The sequence below is a fragment of the Haliotis asinina genome, chromosome 2 (genome assembly GCF_037392515.1).
Source record: "Haliotis asinina isolate JCU_RB_2024 chromosome 2, JCU_Hal_asi_v2, whole genome shotgun sequence".
NCBI classification, from domain to species: Eukaryota; Metazoa; Mollusca; class Gastropoda; order Lepetellida; family Haliotidae; genus Haliotis; species Haliotis asinina.
The window spans coordinates 58132361-58150085 of record NC_090281.1 but is presented as its reverse complement, the minus strand read 5'-3'; the positions used below and the strand labels follow the sequence as shown (position 1 = coordinate 58150085).

At 39.4% G+C, this 17725-nt stretch overlaps 1 protein-coding gene across 1 annotated transcript; it reads right to left on the bottom strand.

Moving 5' to 3' along the window:
• Window positions 1-3779: 3779 nt before the first annotated feature.
• On the bottom strand, window positions 3780-17377 carry LOC137271910 (polyunsaturated fatty acid lipoxygenase ALOX12-like). The gene is made up of 8 exons (XM_067804294.1): window positions 17317-17377; window positions 15965-16082; window positions 15095-15193; window positions 14894-14991; window positions 14227-14312; window positions 11539-11712; window positions 10031-10194; window positions 3780-3897 (listed from the first exon to the last, which is right to left on the bottom strand). Exons 1-8 carry the CDS (start codon window positions 17375-17377, stop codon window positions 3780-3782), a joined length of 918 nt encoding a protein of 305 aa, XP_067660395.1.
• Window positions 17378-17725: the final 348 nt, after the last annotated feature.

The window sequence follows — 17725 nt, the reverse complement described above, 5'->3', positions numbered from 1 at the left end:
GCGAGTTTGGCCACGCCCTTTCGGGTCACCAACGGCTGTCAACTTTGTGATTGTTGGAAGGTTTATCAAACCAAATCAAAATAAAATCGCTAAATCTGGTAATTTCTGTGCAGAGGCAATAACATTTACCTATTCACACCGTGTAATTAATTCCAGATAAAATAATTGGATATGTCAAAAGGATGGCACATTTTCTTCGGCATCACGATACATGTGGAGTTGTTTGTTTACCGCCGTTGCCATGATCGTTTCTGTTCGTCCAATCGATGATATAACATTGAGATTGGTTTTGTTTATATTTATTTGAGCCGAAAGTTACTAATTTTTAGAAAATGGGAAACTTATGAGCTTTCTCTTCGTCAAGGAACAAAAAATATCGACTAAACTATCAAAAAATATTTCATTATGAAGAAAATATTAGACTGGGTACCACACGGCGTGGTGCGCTGGAAGTCATCAATGGCCGTTATTTTCGACTGCGTGCCGAGAAATTCGGCGATCTCATTTTTAATTCGCGGGCGTTTCGTTTTAAGGTATATAAACGTATTGAACATTACATATTTAAAAAGGTGAGAATTAGCACATTCCATACATAATTCATATGACACGTAAATCCGACTCGTTGAATAATTATTGCAAGTTTTATTTGGAGATGTCATTATCCTGCACTCCTGTCGAATGGGTTCGACGGTAGCATTGAGAGGATTAAAGAGAATAACTAAATATGGTACAAGGACACCTTCAGCAGTTTTAAAAAATTCTGATATCCCAGTATCATCAACACCCAGAGATTTGTTACACTGCAATTTTCTTATGGCAATAGTAACACCATGTTTGTTAAAGTGTCTTGTTAAAGAATATCACCTTTAACACAACAATCTGCACAAGAAGTACAGTCATGATTGTTTCGATATGCTTTAATGTCCTCTGCAAAGCCGCCATAATCAGGCTGTACAAGATTTAGGAAGTTCCTGAAATAATCAGCCCATACTGAGGGATAGATAACAGACTCAGATGAATGACTTGTAATATACGTTTCCACAAGACAACCAACTAGTTATTGAATGAACATTCTTTCTTGGCTCTAAAGGTATTTATATACATATGGAAATTAATTAAGCAACACCAAATTCAAAGACACATAAAAACTTAACAAAGTTTAACGAAGTAATTTTGATGATTGATTATTCAATTTTGATGTATTGACATACAGCATGAGCTTTTCATGGGTTGATATGACGCGCGTGAAGCTTGCACAGCGCACGTGCATTGCTTTAACCTCAACTTTCGAAAAATGCACTTTTTCCCTGGGGTGTTTACAAGCGCAGGTTGTCGATTGCATTCGGTTTTTCATTCATTTCAATGTCATGGCACGTAGGAAATTATCAGAGGCCACTCGTTGGCAAATAATCGGCATGAGGAATGCTGGTATGTCTCTAAGACAAATCGGGACTCAAATCGGACGACATCATTCCATAATTTCAAAACTTTTGAAAAAATACCGGGCCACTAATGAAGTTAAAGACCTGCCTAGACCAGGAAGACCCAGGAAGACCACAGTCCGGGAGGACAGAGCTTTACTGAGACTTGTACGGCGCAGGTCCTTCGACTCGAGCTCTCGGTTGAGACAGGAGTGGCTTCCAGGGAGACCCATCTCGAACAGGACTGTTCGGAATCGTCTGAAAGCTGCAGGATACCGGGCAAGGAGGCCAATCAAGCGACCCAGACTGTCTCCAGCCCATAAGGCAGCCCGACTGGCCTGGTGTAATGACCGTTTGCACTGGAACATTGCCTCTTGGAGGAAGGTCCATTTCTCAGATGAGAGCCGGTTCTTGCTGCACATGGTGGACGGTCGTACTCGGGTCTGGAGGCAGAGGAACACAGCAATGGCTCCACGGAACATCCAGGAGACTGTGGCCTTTGGGGGAGGTTCCGTTATGGTATGGGGGTGCATTTCCATGAACTGCAAGTTGGATATCATTACCATCCGTGGCAACCTTAACGGTGTTCGTTACCAACAGGAGGTTCTTGACAGGGCTGTGGTACCTCATTTTGAGAACCATCCTCTGGCAACGAGACCCATATTTATGGACGACAATGCTAGACCTCACAGGGCGCATGCTGTAAATGATTTTTTGCGGCAAAATGCAATTGACAGAATTCCATGGCCTGCCATGAGCCCTGACCTCAACCCCATTGAACATATGTGGGACTTTATTGGCCGTCGTGTGAGGCAGAGAGACCCACCAGTCCATAATCTCAACGAATTGACGGCTGCCCTGCATGAGGAGTGGAACAGGATCCCCCAGAATCAGATCCGGAGACTCATCCAAGGAATGAGGAGGCGTCTGGAATCGGTGGTGCGTGCGCAGGGAGGACACACTAGATATTGATGAAAGTCGGTGTGCAGACTCTCAGATGACTGTTCTTTCTTTCCATGTGACATTTGTGTTAATACACCTGACAACAACGTCTGTGGATGAATAGTAAATTGTGTCCATTTTTTCATGAATTTAAGACAGTTTTAAGAATTTGGATTTCGTTGCAATAAAGCAAAGTCTTGATACTTTTTCCCTTTAAGTTGTTTGTCAGAGATCGTCTGTTGAATAAAAAAGTGTCAAACTATATCAACCCGGCATATTTTGATTGTCAGAACACTTCAAAGTTGCTCCAATAGAAAAAATTGGGGTGTTGCTTGATTAATTTCCAGGTGTATAGTTATTTCTGCTGCACTTACAGCAGTTATCGTTCTCTTCAGGGGAGTGTTTTCTAAACATTAAACTTTTGTATTTCTCTCTCTCGTTTCATGTCATTTAACATGGATAGATTTCAGTTGAATACATTTCATTTCACTTCCACAAGTTTGAAATATACACTGTAGAACCTCCAATGTTTTATCAGTATGAACATGTAACATGTCATAAACTTGTCCTCCTCACCATGGTAAGATGAACATACTGAAACATTATGTGGTGTACTGTACTCGGTTGGGCCTATGTAGGTGAAGTCGTCTTCATTAGAAAACCTGCCATTTAAAACATACAATCCAAATATTTTACACAATACTAGGAGATCTCTTGCATAATTGTTCACAACTTGGTCTCAATGCAAATATAGCCCAGTACGGGTGTTGGAATTGCCACAGATAATATAGTCACAGTTAGAAAATACTTCTTTATTATAACAACATAATTTTCAATACGTTCCATGTTATCATCACAAGAGGGTGTTTCTGGTCTTTTGTAACAACATCCTAAGGTAATTTAATGTTTAATGTAATTTGAGTTTAGAATATTTTTTATAACAAGGGAAACAAGAGTCCATCCACTCAATATGAATTTGGGTGAATAGAGATGAAATAATATTGTTTACATATATTACACCACCACCACCATAACGTCCTAGAACTTTACGTTTAGGTCTCACCAATTTAGAGAACCCTACGTCTGTTTCCATAAAATGTTAGTGTTTCCGCAAACTGCTTATAGCTTGGTTCTTGGCTGGAGTCTCTTAACTGTGACCTTTTGTGAAAAGGGGAAATGATTATGGAATCAGACATTTCTAAATATCAGGGAGACACTAGTTCCATATATTAACATGTAAAGACTTTTATCCAGTTAAGCTTCATGTGAATTTGCCATGTACATTGAATTTCACATGATATTTATAATACTATGAATAACTGTGCACATATATATTTAGGCTAGTGAATATGTTATTGATGTCTTCTGGCTGAGATGCTGTCTGTCGAGAGATACCACCATACCTGATACAATGTCTCAGATACTGACAGAGTTTGGGATGTTCTCAGGAAGAAGATAGTCGTAAGGCGGGACTCGACACTGTTTGTTGCTTGCAGTGAACAACTGTGATATTTCTGAAAGTTCCACACGAAATCTGGAAGTAATCACAAAAGTTACAGCAGATATTCAGAAAAAGGATGAATCTCTTTATTCAAAAAATTGCTACACAGCAACATCTGGAAGTAATCACAAAAGTTACATTCAGATACTCTTTACATTTTATACCCATAATACGGACTGAAAGAGTCAAGAGTTTGGCCAAACATTCAATGTTGTAATGTTTCAAAAGATGCAGTACATAGACTCCAAGGGTCGCCTCAAACAACTGGAGCTTACTGCTGATTTAGATGAGTACAATGTTAATAACAAGTTCCTAGAATATCTACATAGTTTTTTATTTAACATGAAAATGCTTTGGAAAAGATCATTCTAATTATGGCTTACTTATATTGGCTTCATTTTTTTGCCAAAATACTAATTGAGCTAAACTAAGTTTGGCACCACACTGAATATTCAATGGCAGGACCAAGTTACAAATCTCTCAAAGTACTTGACTGAGCTGAGTCCATCAGCATCAGAGCCATGATACTGAAGAGCCAGCTCCGACAGACAGGACACGTTCGAATGTATGATCACTGGCTACCCAAACAGCTGCTATTTAGTAAACTGTGTACAGGCAAGCGCAACCAGGACAGGTCATGTAAATGCTTCAAGGACCATGGAAGTAAACCTTGCAATGCTAGAATCGTCCCAAGAGGCTGGAGAATGAAACACTGAACAGACCACACAAGCACACTCTAACAAGGCAAGCTCAGGACAACATTTAAGGAGAAAAGGTGTCAAGACTTCACCAAAGCAACAAACAAGAAGTAAGCTACCCTCAAACCGCCAATGGAAAATTCCCTGCCCCTAATGTCCCCTGCATGTGTTGATCTAGCCATCTCCTAGTGTATGCCAGACAAAGTTAAGCATAGCAGCCAATGTCATCGTTCGATCGATGGACAGCCAAAATCGATGAGGCTGTTGACTCACTGCATAGTGAACTGTTAAGAGCTAGGGGTATTGCATTGAAGCTAAACTGTAGAATCAAATTCATCAGACTTCCCCTCAGTGTCTGTATCAGTTTGGAAGTGGAAGCCAATCAGAGAAAACCCAGACACAGAAGGTCAGACAAACCAAACTGATTAACTTTCACACAGTAATCCAGAATACATCTCTTGGGAGAAATTCTCTACAGTTTTAACTTGACATGTTCTAAACAGAGTGGACATCTTTCACAGATCAACGTTGGAAAGTTAACAAGCAAAGTTAACTTCCACCCAGGAATATGTGATAGATGAGTGTTTTGATCCAGAGTCTAAAGTTGCCGTAGACCCACAGGAGGTCCTAGCAGCTGCAATCTAACACAGTGGCGAGTAAGGAAGGCAAGAACCAGCGAGGATTGAGGCATGGCGGCTGAAAGGCAAAGATGGTGCAAAAAACACCAGGAGCAGCAAGCCTGTCTCCAAGGAACTAGGAAGTCTGGACAAAGATAGACTGGAATTAAGGCAATCCTTTAATGAAACACAAGAAAGTGCCAACAGCACAGTGACAGTAAGACTTGTGAGATTGAAAAGAGCAGAGAACAATATCTTTATTCAAAAGGATTTGTTGCAACCCAGAAAATGAGCGGCACGGCAATACAATCAAGAATCAGGTCCTAATTGTCATTGATCGATGTCATCTGGCCAAGTTCCTCTACTCCCTGAAAGGTGTCAAGACGATGTTATGATGCACTTGTGTGGCCGATTTGGAACTTCTGAGGCGCCATCTTCCTTACACAAAGAGTTGGCAGAATTCAGGCAAGGAAAAGAATCACAGATCGAAACAATGAAGAAGAGTCTATGACGCACATACAGTCTAAAGCCTGGACCCAAATAAGCACCATTTAGTTCTTTCCATTCGGACAAGAACATAGAAAAGATAGAGTCACTGCTGCTGCAGATTCCAGAATTCCTGAAAAAGGATCAACCAATGACTGACAGAAGTTGTTATAATTGTGGAGAAAAGAGACACTTTAGGAGGGGTTGCCAGGAGCTGGACACCTTAATAGGAACCATGGGAGGCAGTACAAGGGCTGCGTTTTGCAATGCAGAAAATGGAGCTGTGGGAGGAGTCACAGTGCCACTCTCACTAGCAAACTCATCTTGGGACTGGCCAGTGTTCATCGCACCTGTCAGCGATCCAATTTTAGCGGGAATGAATTTTCTGGAGGAAAAAGACAATGATTCTCGCAACACCAGCAGTTATACTTGGATTAGCAATCCCTGAGTTTTGTGAGGATGTATCAGCCCCCAGCAACGGTTGTTAGGATAGTTATTCCAGCCAGGTCAGAAAAAGTGGTGATTGCTAGGGTTACAGGGTCAACTCAGACAGAATATCAGCATTGTTTGAATGGGCATCACTTTACAAACAAGTCTGCAGCATTGGCCAGTTGGAAGAGAGATGTCAAAATCCAGAATCCAAACACCTTGACAAAGGTGCAAGTCAAACCAGTAAAGTCTGCTTGACCAAAATGAACAAGATATAATGCTGAGGACAACAGTCAGATCAGGTCCCACAGCATCTAGCAGGCATAATATAGAGAACATCTGAACATCTGCATCCAAGTGAGCATCTCCAACTTGGTAATCTTCTGGTCGAATTCCTGGATGTGTTAAAGCTAACATACAATGCAAAACACAACTGTTAAGATTCTAATGTCTTTCAGTATAGATTTACAGTAACAAATTATCAGAAATGCAAATTCAACTTAAATTTGAAAAATTACCCGATGAAAAAGTCCCTGCAAAATCACAGTTCAAACGATTCTCTAATTTCACCCCAGCTGGGGTCAAAAGTGATTTCAACAGCTGTGCTGCACTGCACATGCACAGTGAATAGGTTCATGCAGCTTAAAGGATGCCGGTTTATAAGGTGATGGGCAGGAGTAGTCTTACCTTAGCTGTTTACACAAACAAGTAAATAATCTACTCGTCACATGAGAAAATTATGTTGATTATGATAATCAGCCTCTGTCACAGACAAAACTCAGTGTCAGTTTTATTGACACCGATGTGTCTGCCTGCCTGTCTGCTAATGACAATATGCAATACACAATTTCAAGCATTGACCACATGCAATTTGAACTTAATACCTATCAGGCTATACACTATAAACAAAGAGCCCTGAGGATATCGGCGAATGTCAAAGAAAGTCTTCTTTGCACCTGAGCGCTCATCGTTTCGATTTCGATTTCACTTTTGATTTGCTACTGTATGCTTATAATTTTGTTTATTCGTTTTTTTCATAATCAGCCACGCATATTGTATGTCATGAATAAATGATAATTGTTTAATGTTTTGGATGCATCTACACAAGGTATGGGTTGTTTTGGTTTATGAGAATGCTGTTTGGTGTGGGGTGCACCAGAAACCTTCTAAACAGCCATGGAGTTGCTTTTCTGCAGTGGACTCCAGTGAAAACAAATTTGGATCTTCTTGGATGGCATCACTGTTTCTGCAAGTTCCTTCAACGATCACATTTCTAGACTCTACAAAGTCTTTAAGTGACTCAGAGATAACACCTTGGAGCTGAAACCACATAGAATAACCTCCTTGAATGGAAAGCGCTCTTTCTTGTCCACTTGGTTTCTGCAGATGGCAGTGACACGATTCCAAAATCTCGAAATGAAAAAGAAGTACATGTATTCCATGGACAATATTACCTGTATATTGGTAAACCGCAAAACGCTTTTCAAATAATACATTTTGTAATATATTGTCTGAGAACTGGTATATTGGGTAAAGAAGATGTGTTTGTGATTATCCTTAACGTTTAAATGAAAATCTACACAGACTTTCATTGAAAACATGTTTTACTTTGTTATTCAAGGACAAAATGGCATATTGCAAAACTATAAATTTATATAATAAAAATAAAATAAAATTTCAATGCAACCTGTATTTGAGATTGCTCTTATCAGAACCATAACATGTATTTTTAAGGACATATATGTAGAAAATATGATCAACATGTACAATTATTGTCACTCGGTGTCAAAATTCAGAATATATTGCAATACGTATCACAATATGGGTACCTGGATCGAAAGATTGTTAAATAGAATATATGTGCCAATGCACAGCCCTACTCATTTCACACTACAGAGAAAAGACCAAGCCACTTTAACATCTTGCACAAATGGGAGTACCACTGGAATTGTTAACCGAACAGGAATCAGCATTTAGAGAGCTTCAAACCAGCTTGATATCTACTCCTGTTTTAGCCTTCCCCCTTTAAGTTGGTGTGCATGTCTTGGACACTGACTGCTTCTAAGGCATCAGCGCAGTGTTACAGCAACACCAAAATGAAACTAAAAGAGTACTTGCCCATGGCAGCAAGAAACTCACTAATGAGCAGCAGAGATCCTGTATTATCAGAAAAGACCTTTTGGCCTCTGTTTGCTTTACAAACTACTTCTACTAGTTCTATTCCTAATGTATTACCTACTGGGGATTAAACTAATGATCAGGACAGACCACAATAGTCTAATCTGGTTATTCAGATTCAAGTCACCTCAAGGATAGCTTTCAAGGTGTTAGAGGAGTCAAGTTAGTACACTTTCACGGTGCGAAACATAGAGGAACCGCTCATGGTAACGCTGATGCCTTGTCAAGGAATCTGAGTGCTATTCAGCTCAAACTTAAATCTTTTCTATGTGGAAGGTTTAAACATTGTGATAAAGTCTCAGGAGCTCGGAAACATCTTGACAATGTTGTAGACTACATAGTACTGCTGGCAACAAAACAGGTGCCATAGAAAATGGTTGAGACTTCTAATTGAGATCTTCTAATTGACAACTGAACGCTTAAACATTATTGGCTATGCGGATGCCAGATTGAAAGAAATAGGCGTTATTTTTCATCATGGGAAGGCGCACTTGAAAATTCCAAACGGTTGCTTGTAGTTCCATGAAAGATCAAGGCGGAAGTCTTCAAGTCTTGTCAGAACTAGAGCAAAGAAGCGTGTTCGATAACTGTTCTTTTGACCAAGTCTTTCAACAGACATAGAGGTGTTCGCTGCAAGGTGCCACACATGTCAAGTCAAGAAAAGGGAAAATCAATCAATCAAAGTACCCTCACAAGTGTACCAAAGCGGATCACCTCTTCATTGTGTACAGTAGGACATTCTTGGACCATTTCCAGTATTTGCAAGAGGAAACAAGTACATCTTGGTCATCATGGATCAATTCATCAAATGGTTAGAGGCAATTGACCTTTTAAAAGCGTCTGAATGACTTTCGTGGAAGAGTTTGTCACTCTGTAAGGAGTACCAATTGAAGGCCATACAGATCAAGGAAGAAACTTTGATAACAACTTGTTCAAACATGGCAAGAACAACTCTGTATCATCCTTCCTGAAATGGACTGGTTCACACATCGGCATAGTGAAACTGACACTTACCATGACAGCACAAGAAACCCACTGCTGAAACCACTGTTGCAACAGCAGCATAGTGCAGCTCACCTTTTCCAGGATTCCAGCAAAGAAAGGGTCTTGGTGCATCGGTGTCAGAACGACAGGGCTATCACTGGGGCAGTGTGAGATAAACAACTCTAATGAGGCATCCAGGTGCTGGCATCTACAACCTTCAGGACAATGAGATCAATGTAGACCTGTCTCTACTGACGACTTCTTCAATAGTAGTCTTAAGCAAGAAAAATAAGAAACTTTGTTTGTAGCCACTGTAATTAAATAAAATGTGGAATGTCCATTCTTAATAAAGAGGGAGGCAGTGAACTGTTATCAAGTACCACTGTCTGCTGGACTAATTGCACCTTACGACTACATGCCACTGATGTTACATGATGTAGAGCAGAAAAATTAAAGATTGCATCCTAAAACAGCATGCCCCACGCCAAGTTCAAGCTTACTTGTTACAATATGTCACACAAGGGTGCATACACCAGGAACTTGAATCAGCGTATACAGGGAATGAAACAATATGTGAGTGATATGAAAATAAGAATGAAAGAATAACTGTACATTTTATGCTAATAATCCTGACTTTAACCAAACATTGAATATATCAGAGATAGATGAATACCTTTCAGTAATATGTTAGCATTGTGAAAATAAGAAAGAAAGGATATGGTCTGTGTACCTATTTCTCAATCCTCAAAAAAACTGTGTAACACATGTACTTACTCGTGCAGAATCTGGACGGCCTTGAGGTCTTGAATGTACATTGTTTCGAAGTCCCCTAATGCATTTGTCACCTTGGCGCTAAGTACGTTTCCCACCATAATGATTTCTGTCAGGGTAGCCACACCTGGTAGGGCATTAAGAACAGCCTCCATAGTTTGGGGTCTCTGAAAGATTTGCTAACATCCTCAAATCAACTTTCATGCAATATCATATCCTGAACAGCAAAAGAAATGCAAATGCAAAGTTTTTAAAAAAAAGAATGAAATCTCATAAAAGTAAGAATCCATGTTTATGGAAGGTTCATGGCAAACTAACGTAATAATCCCAGATGAAATGATGTCAGGCAATTTGACGTCCATACCAAACATTCCCACAAACACACCCTTTTACTTCTAGCACCTGCCTCAACGGTTCTGGATGGAAAGAATGTATTTCACTCTGAGGTATCCTTTATACAGGTTTGTGTTAGTATTGACAATAGGAAGTGTAAATATCACACAAACAATTCCTAGATTAGCGACTGAGCAGCGGGGAATGGCCACTGGAAAGTTGCACCGAGGAGATTCTGCAACCGCTGTAGCTAGACAACTGTGTTGTCATCTTATCACCATTACATGACTTGCTCAACATCATCAACAAACAGGGGTTGCTACTGACCATCCCCATACTGGAGGATCACAGGTGACACCTCAAGATCGCTTCATCCAGGTCACTCAGCTAAGGAACCGAACTCAAGCAGCAACAGTAACAGCAGCCTGAGTTCAAGGGTCAAGGTGTCTAATTGTGTCTACCACTACAATTAGGCATCGTTATCGGGCTGCCGGAATCCACAGCTGATGGTCATATGTGGGGCTACTTTTTACGTCAACAAGGCTAGGAACACACAGAAAGAATGTTGATGGATTATCTGGTTCAGAACAACATTAACATACATCCATGACCGTCTTTTTCACCGGATATGGCTCCCATTGAATATTCTGGGACAAAATATGACGTAGGACTGTTACACGTAGACAGCCACTCACACTTGCTCATTAGGAACAGAGATTAGTGTTTGGGTGGAACTGTAGTGAACTCAATGAGGCGGCCTTGCATCATTTTTAGCGTTCAGGGGTATCTCCATTTGACATACTGTGATCAGTTTGAACTTATTACGATTCTGTATGTCAACAGCAACCTTCATCTGTTAAATTGACACTGTTTACTGTAGAATAAATGATTAGACATAATTTGAGTTGTTTTCCATTTAATAACTTGCCAGACTTGCATTTATTTTGCTGTTCAGTATACTTTCTGCTTGCAAAAGGAATCGTATTTATGACTGTGTGTCAGGCAGAAACAGGTGACCCACTCATATGGCATTTTCATCAGAGAGAGCTGCAAGATATCAACTTTAACACTCTATAACTGTTATCAGCAAGAGGTATCAATTTCATCTCATACCTTTATGCAAGAGAGCCTCTGCAGGCAGGGGTGGGGAGGTGGGAAACATGTACACGTATAGCTACCTTATCAATTGGCGGTGAACCTGCCAATTCAGTTGGATAGGCCGGTGGAAAGCCAGAGAAGTTGTACTGGGGGAAGTTGACAGCAGCATGCTGGACACTGCAGGTGACGATAAATGATGTCAGTGTCTGGATCAGATGATCCAGATTACGGAACCTGCCGCCTCCAGGAACTCCCTGTCACAACAGTATGGGCACATTTGGGGATTAGGTTACTTTGTTCTTGATATGGCATACTCAAATACATAAGAATAACATAGAATGGATAAGTCTTATTTATAATACCATTTAATAGTGGTATGTTGTTTACAAGGATGAATACTTTCCACAATATTCCAGTTATAAGGTGGTGATCTGTAACTAATCGAGTCTGGACAGACAATCAATAGTATGAGCATCGATCTGCGCCATTGGGAACCAATGACGTGACAACCAAGTCAGCGAGCCTGACCACCCGATCCTGTTAGTCACCTCTTACAACAAGCATAGTCGCCTTTCATGGTAAGCATGGGTTGCTGAAGACCCAAGATCTTCATGGGCCTGTACATTCCACAATTGAAGGTATGCCGACAAAGTTTCTACTTAAAAGCCATTGGTCAGCAACTGGTAGAGAGGCCAAGGTATTTTGTTAGTCCATATGGCATGACTTATTTATCAGACACTAAGGCCGCACTGTTGAAATTTTATTTTGCAACAAATAGAGTTGAAATAATTCAATTAACTTGCAGTTCAGTCATGGGTAACACAATGATTTGTCAAAATGAACAAGCCTGTGGAGACAACTCCCATTAATTGTGGGGAAAGGAAATCTTGTGATCTTTCATCATTCCTTGAGTTTTGGTTTGCTAACATTCTTCTCTCTACTTGTTTAACATTAGGAGTATCCATACAAAGTTTCATGCTTGTTTCTCCATTTAAACATAATTTGAGGATTATGTTGAATACAGGTATTGCAAATTGGGAACATATAGTTAAAAGTGTATTATAAGTATAATAATCGAATTCCTGTATTTGTGTCTGACAAATAGCAGCTGCACTCAACTGGTGAGCCGTTACTATGACCAAAAGGGCTAGTTTATTCTGTTGTTCTATGCTGCCTGTAGCAACAGCCCAATGTATTGTTTTAGGCAATGAAGGCCACTCTTTAATCATCCACAGTGTAAGTTTATTGATCAAATGTACAGTTATGTATAGTTTAAATGTAAATGTGAGTCATATCCGAGACTACTTGCAGAGTATGTTCTTTATAATAGGTAGCTAGCAAGCAATTCTGCCATACATAGACAAGATGAGCTACATCGTCAATCAAGCAATTCTGCCATACATAGACAAGATGAGCTACATCTTCAGTCAAGCCGTACACGGACAAGATGAGGTACATCTTAAAGGTCACATGCAATGTGAAACACAACTTTACGGTATGCACTTACCAAAACAAATCATCAACATTGCCAATTCAACCTATAAAAAATACAATGAAAATAAGCCCGCAAAATCGGAGTTCAAATGATTCACTAAATTTCCCCCAGCACTGGTGGAAAAAGTGGTTTTAACAGCTGTGCTGTACTGCACACCGAACTCATGCGCAGTGAGTAGGTTTGCGGAGCATGAAACAGTATGCCTGCCCCTTAATATGAGGTTGTGAGCAGTAGTCTGATTTTGACTGTGTACATAATCAAGTAAATACATGTACTCTACTCGTTAAATAAAAAAGCATGTTGATTGTGATAAGCAGACTCTGTCAGAGAGAAAACTCAATGTTTGTTTTTTTCACACCCATTTGTCTGCCTGTCTGTCTGCTAATAACAAAACAATATGCATGCACAACTTCAGTTACTGACCATTTGCAATTTGAAGTTAACACCTATCGGGCTTATAAGAAATAAACAAAGAGCCGGCTAAGTGTATCGGCAAATGAACCAGTGGCCAATGACAAGGTGTCGTTACACATGAGTGCACATCCACCGGCCCTGACTGGGTCCGGTATCGCAGTTGCTTCGTTTCATGGGAGGTAAATCCAAGAACAAAATATTGCACTTTTGATCTTCGATTATACGCTAGTTTTTGTTTATTGTTTTTTTCACAATCACCAATGTATTTTATACTAGTATATCATGAACAAGTGATAACTGTGTTTTCATTATGTTTGAATTTTTGGCTGCATGTGACCTTAAGGTCAAGCGATTCCGCCATACAGTAACAAGATGAGCTACATTTTCAGTCAAGCAACAATTCCACCGTACACAGACAAGATGAGGTACATGCTGCAATTTTTCAATTCCTCCATACATGGACAGGATGAGCTACGTCTTCAGTAGTGGAATTCTGGCATACATGGAGAAGATGAGCCTTATTTTCAGTAAAGTAATTCTGCCATACACAGACAAGATGAGTTACATCTTCAGCTGAGCGATTCCCTCAGACATGGACAAGACGAGTTACATCTTAAGTTAAGTGATTCAATCATCCGTGGGAATCTAGTCATTCTGTCATCTGCTTGTGCACACTGCTTGTGCACATTTAACACAACCGATCTGGCCTCATAGTAGATTTGAGTAAGAATGTTTGAACTGTTTTACATCATAATGTTTACAATTACATATTCGCGAATTTATCTTTAATCAGTTCGTATATGTGCGATATTTGCTCATGGTGATTGTAGTTTGTACATTGCAATTGTAGCCAAAACACAAGTTCTGTTATGAACTCACTGTAATACAGGTGGATATAGTTGGTGACATATTTCTTGATGGCCTCATACACCTTCAAGCCGTCATCTCAGTAATTAGGTAATTAGGTAATTAGGTAACTCATGATTATCATACACCTGTGAACAGAAAACAGTTAACAGAAAGGTTAAAGCCATAGTTGATGGAAACTGAGTAAGACGTTGGAAAACACAAAAAATCACCTGAGACATCAAAGGGAAGGGCTACTGAAAGCAGTATGAGAACTGAAGAAGGAAGACATTGAGAAGAAGACCATGATTGCTCACAATTTTGACAGGCTTCATTACAAATAAATGTCTGAAATAACAACAAGCATATGACACCAAATAATACAACCAAGAAGAAAAATCAGAAGGCCCCAAACATCAAGAACAAGAGGAGCAAGACGATGAACAAAACGAAGAACTGGCTGGACCCCGCCACTGCCTCCTCTAGTATCCGAAGATAACTAATTGCGGTGATGATAGTGGATAGTGATAGTGGCGATGATACTAAATGTACATCTTCTGCAGACAAAAGTGTCCACTAAAGAAACTATCCTACATCAAGGTGTAGTGGATACCATGTACATGACGTGAATACACTAAAACTTGGACTTTCCATAATATCTCCTGAAGTTGCCATCTTACACACATATCGCATTCTTCTTCCAATGTTTACACATACTACCCTTCTCTTCAGATCTTCAGGTAGCGTGCCATCAACATCTAAGTGCCAGGTGACCAGACTGTACAACAATAACATGACCGTTGCATCAAACTGATTCAGAATTAATGTTTTTATTGTCGGGCATATTTATTTCCTGATGCAAATGAAACTTCTTAATTAACCCAACTATCCTTTTTGCCATAAGATGTTCAGAACCTTTCACTCCAACAGACATCAAACTGTCGAAAATACCTCCGTCCAGCAACAGTTCTCGGCCTTTCCTTATCATACAGAAAAGGGTATGACAGGGTGAAGTATGAAAAGCTTAGTCATTATGCTTAACAAATATAATTTTTGAAATCTAATGGCTTTAATTCTTTTTTTCAGCTCAAAAATACATTAACATTTTTTACCACCAGACACAAAGCTGAAGTTGTTAACAGTATAAATATTGTTTTACAACTGCAGATCACAAGTGTACCAAGTGTATAATCAGTGTTTATCCACAGTACTACCGCTGTTGTTTATCATATCGACTGCTTAGAGGAAACATAACTGGTCTAATCTGACCTTCACAACTTCGAGAATATAATATTCTGGAAATAAAGTACTATGATCACAAGTGTACCAAGTGTATATTTTTTCATCAGTGTTTATCCACAGTACTACCTCTGTTGTTTATCATATCGACTGCTTAGAGGAAACATAACTGGTCTAATCTGACCTTCACAACTTCGAGAATATAATATTTTGGAAATAAAGTATTATGATCACAAGTGTACCAAGTGTATAATTTTTTCATCAGTGTTTATCCACAGTACTACCTCTGTTGTTTATCATATCGACTGCTTAGAGGAAACATAACTGCTCTAATCTGACCTTCACAACTTCGAGAATATAACTCAATATGGCTGTAAAATCCCTTCTGGAAATAACGTACTATGATGACAAATTGACACTCAGAATTTTCAACCTGTGACCTGCAGGAAAAAGATATTTGAGACTGTTCGTCTAAAGCAGGTGCAGCCCAAAATGTCCGTTCTTGTACATACTTGTTGATAGCCATGGTGTTCAAGAGATGCGGTGCCAAGAGCTTGTAGATAGGGTGATACACAGACAGATGCCTGTGAGTAGACAGATCCACCCCCTCCATCAACAGATGGGTGATCCCTGTACAGTTATATCTGGTTGTTAACACATATTGAAGTAAACGATGAATGGGAAACACATACACTTAAAGCATGCTATGATAGTTGACATATTGTAGCAGTACATCGGGGAATTATTAGCCTAATAATTAGCCTGGGAATTATGATCAATGAAAGCATGTAATCTGGGTAGATATGTTCTGATTTTTTCTGTTTGGTAGCTGAGTACCAAATGGTAATAATTTCTTTTATTTCCATTATAATCATTTCCTAAAGCAGCTGATCGTTCATATTCAATGCATTTTCACCCTTCTCTGCAGTTTTGGGTTTATTACATTACCTATTGTATCTTTTAATTATGCTATGTATTCTTTATCCTTTAAGTCAGAATTATTAAATTTTCCCAAGCCTTACCCCTACTTAGCAATGTTGTTGTTAATGTTACAGATATTATTGAGTGATCTGTAGTTAAGTTATGAATTATTTCCGTTTGTCATGAACTACATTCATTATGTTATTTGAAACTAAGAAAAAATCAAGACATGCTTCTTCAATAGGTCTTGGGTGTTGCGAGATAAATCTTCGACCACTCGCATGCATTTCCTACTAGGGATCCTTAAGATTCATTATATCTACAATTTCTAATACTTCCGACCCCCAGGATTAGTGATGTGTTTGTAATTAAAAGTATCCATATCGCTATTCATGATTAAATTCCAATCACCGCAAAAAATAATTTTTTTCACAGTCACTCTTATTTGCTAATTCTTCTGCCTTTTCTTTCACATATTTGTAGACTTCAGGTTTGTCCTGATTTGGGCCATATGCATTAAACAGTGTATAATTAAATTCATTTGGTTATATCAAATGTTCCTGATATCTGGTAAAATGGACATCCTGTAAACAGAATATCTGTGCTTTGTTCTTCCTTAGAAATTGGAAAAAAACTGTTTTCTCTGCATTGTTTAATCCCCTACAGCTCACAATTAAAATCTTGAACTTTTTATTACCTTTTATATATCTTAGTAAACCATGACTGGGAAATATAAACACTAAAAGCCCTTCATTAGGGTAGATATTGATATCATTGTAAACCATGACTGGGAAATATAAACACTAAAGCCTCGGCGCTTCTCCTTGATTGACTGTCGCACTTGCCTCAAGTTAGCGTAATATTCCCCATTCATTGTTCTTCCTTTTGGTAAGTAATCTATGTGGATGACGCATTTGCTATCGCAGAAGAATGTCGCCATTACCTTCTGCACTGATCTGGAGGCTTTGAACTTTTTGGTCCAGGGAGAAGTGACATGCTTCCATTCCATGGATTCTTGTTTGCTCTCAGGATCATAGTGGTGGATCCAGGTTTCATCACAGGTTACAAGCCTAAAGTGAAAATCGTCTGGATTCTTGTTGTACCTGGATAGCATGGAGTTGTTTATGGTGACCCTTGTTTGCTTCATTTCATCAGTAGGCATTCTTGGCACCCATCTTGCGCACACCTTAGACATGACGAGATGTTCACGAAGAATTGTCTGGATGGATCCGTGTGAAATGCCTGTGGTCTCCTCTACCTCGTGGAGTGTGATTCGACGATTTTCCAGCACAAGTCTATGTACTCTGTCAATGTTTTCCTGACTAGTGCTTGTTGTTGGGCGACCTGGACAG

What these genes read in the sequence shown, in the direction of transcription:
- LOC137271910 (XM_067804294.1), bottom strand. Translation starts at nt 17,377, where the DNA reads ATGGAAGCATGTCACTTCTCCCTGGACCAAAAAGTTCAAAGCCTCCAG. An exon ending in CCTCCAGATCAGTGCAGAAG is followed by an intron (nt 16,083 to 17,316) that starts GTAATGGCGACA and finishes ATAACTGTACAG; the next exon opens with GGATCACCCATCTGTTGATG. An exon ending in AACACCATGGCTATCAACAA is followed by an intron (nt 15,194 to 15,964) that starts GTATGTACAAGA and finishes CTGTATGATAAG; the next exon opens with GAAAGGCCGAGAACTGTTGC.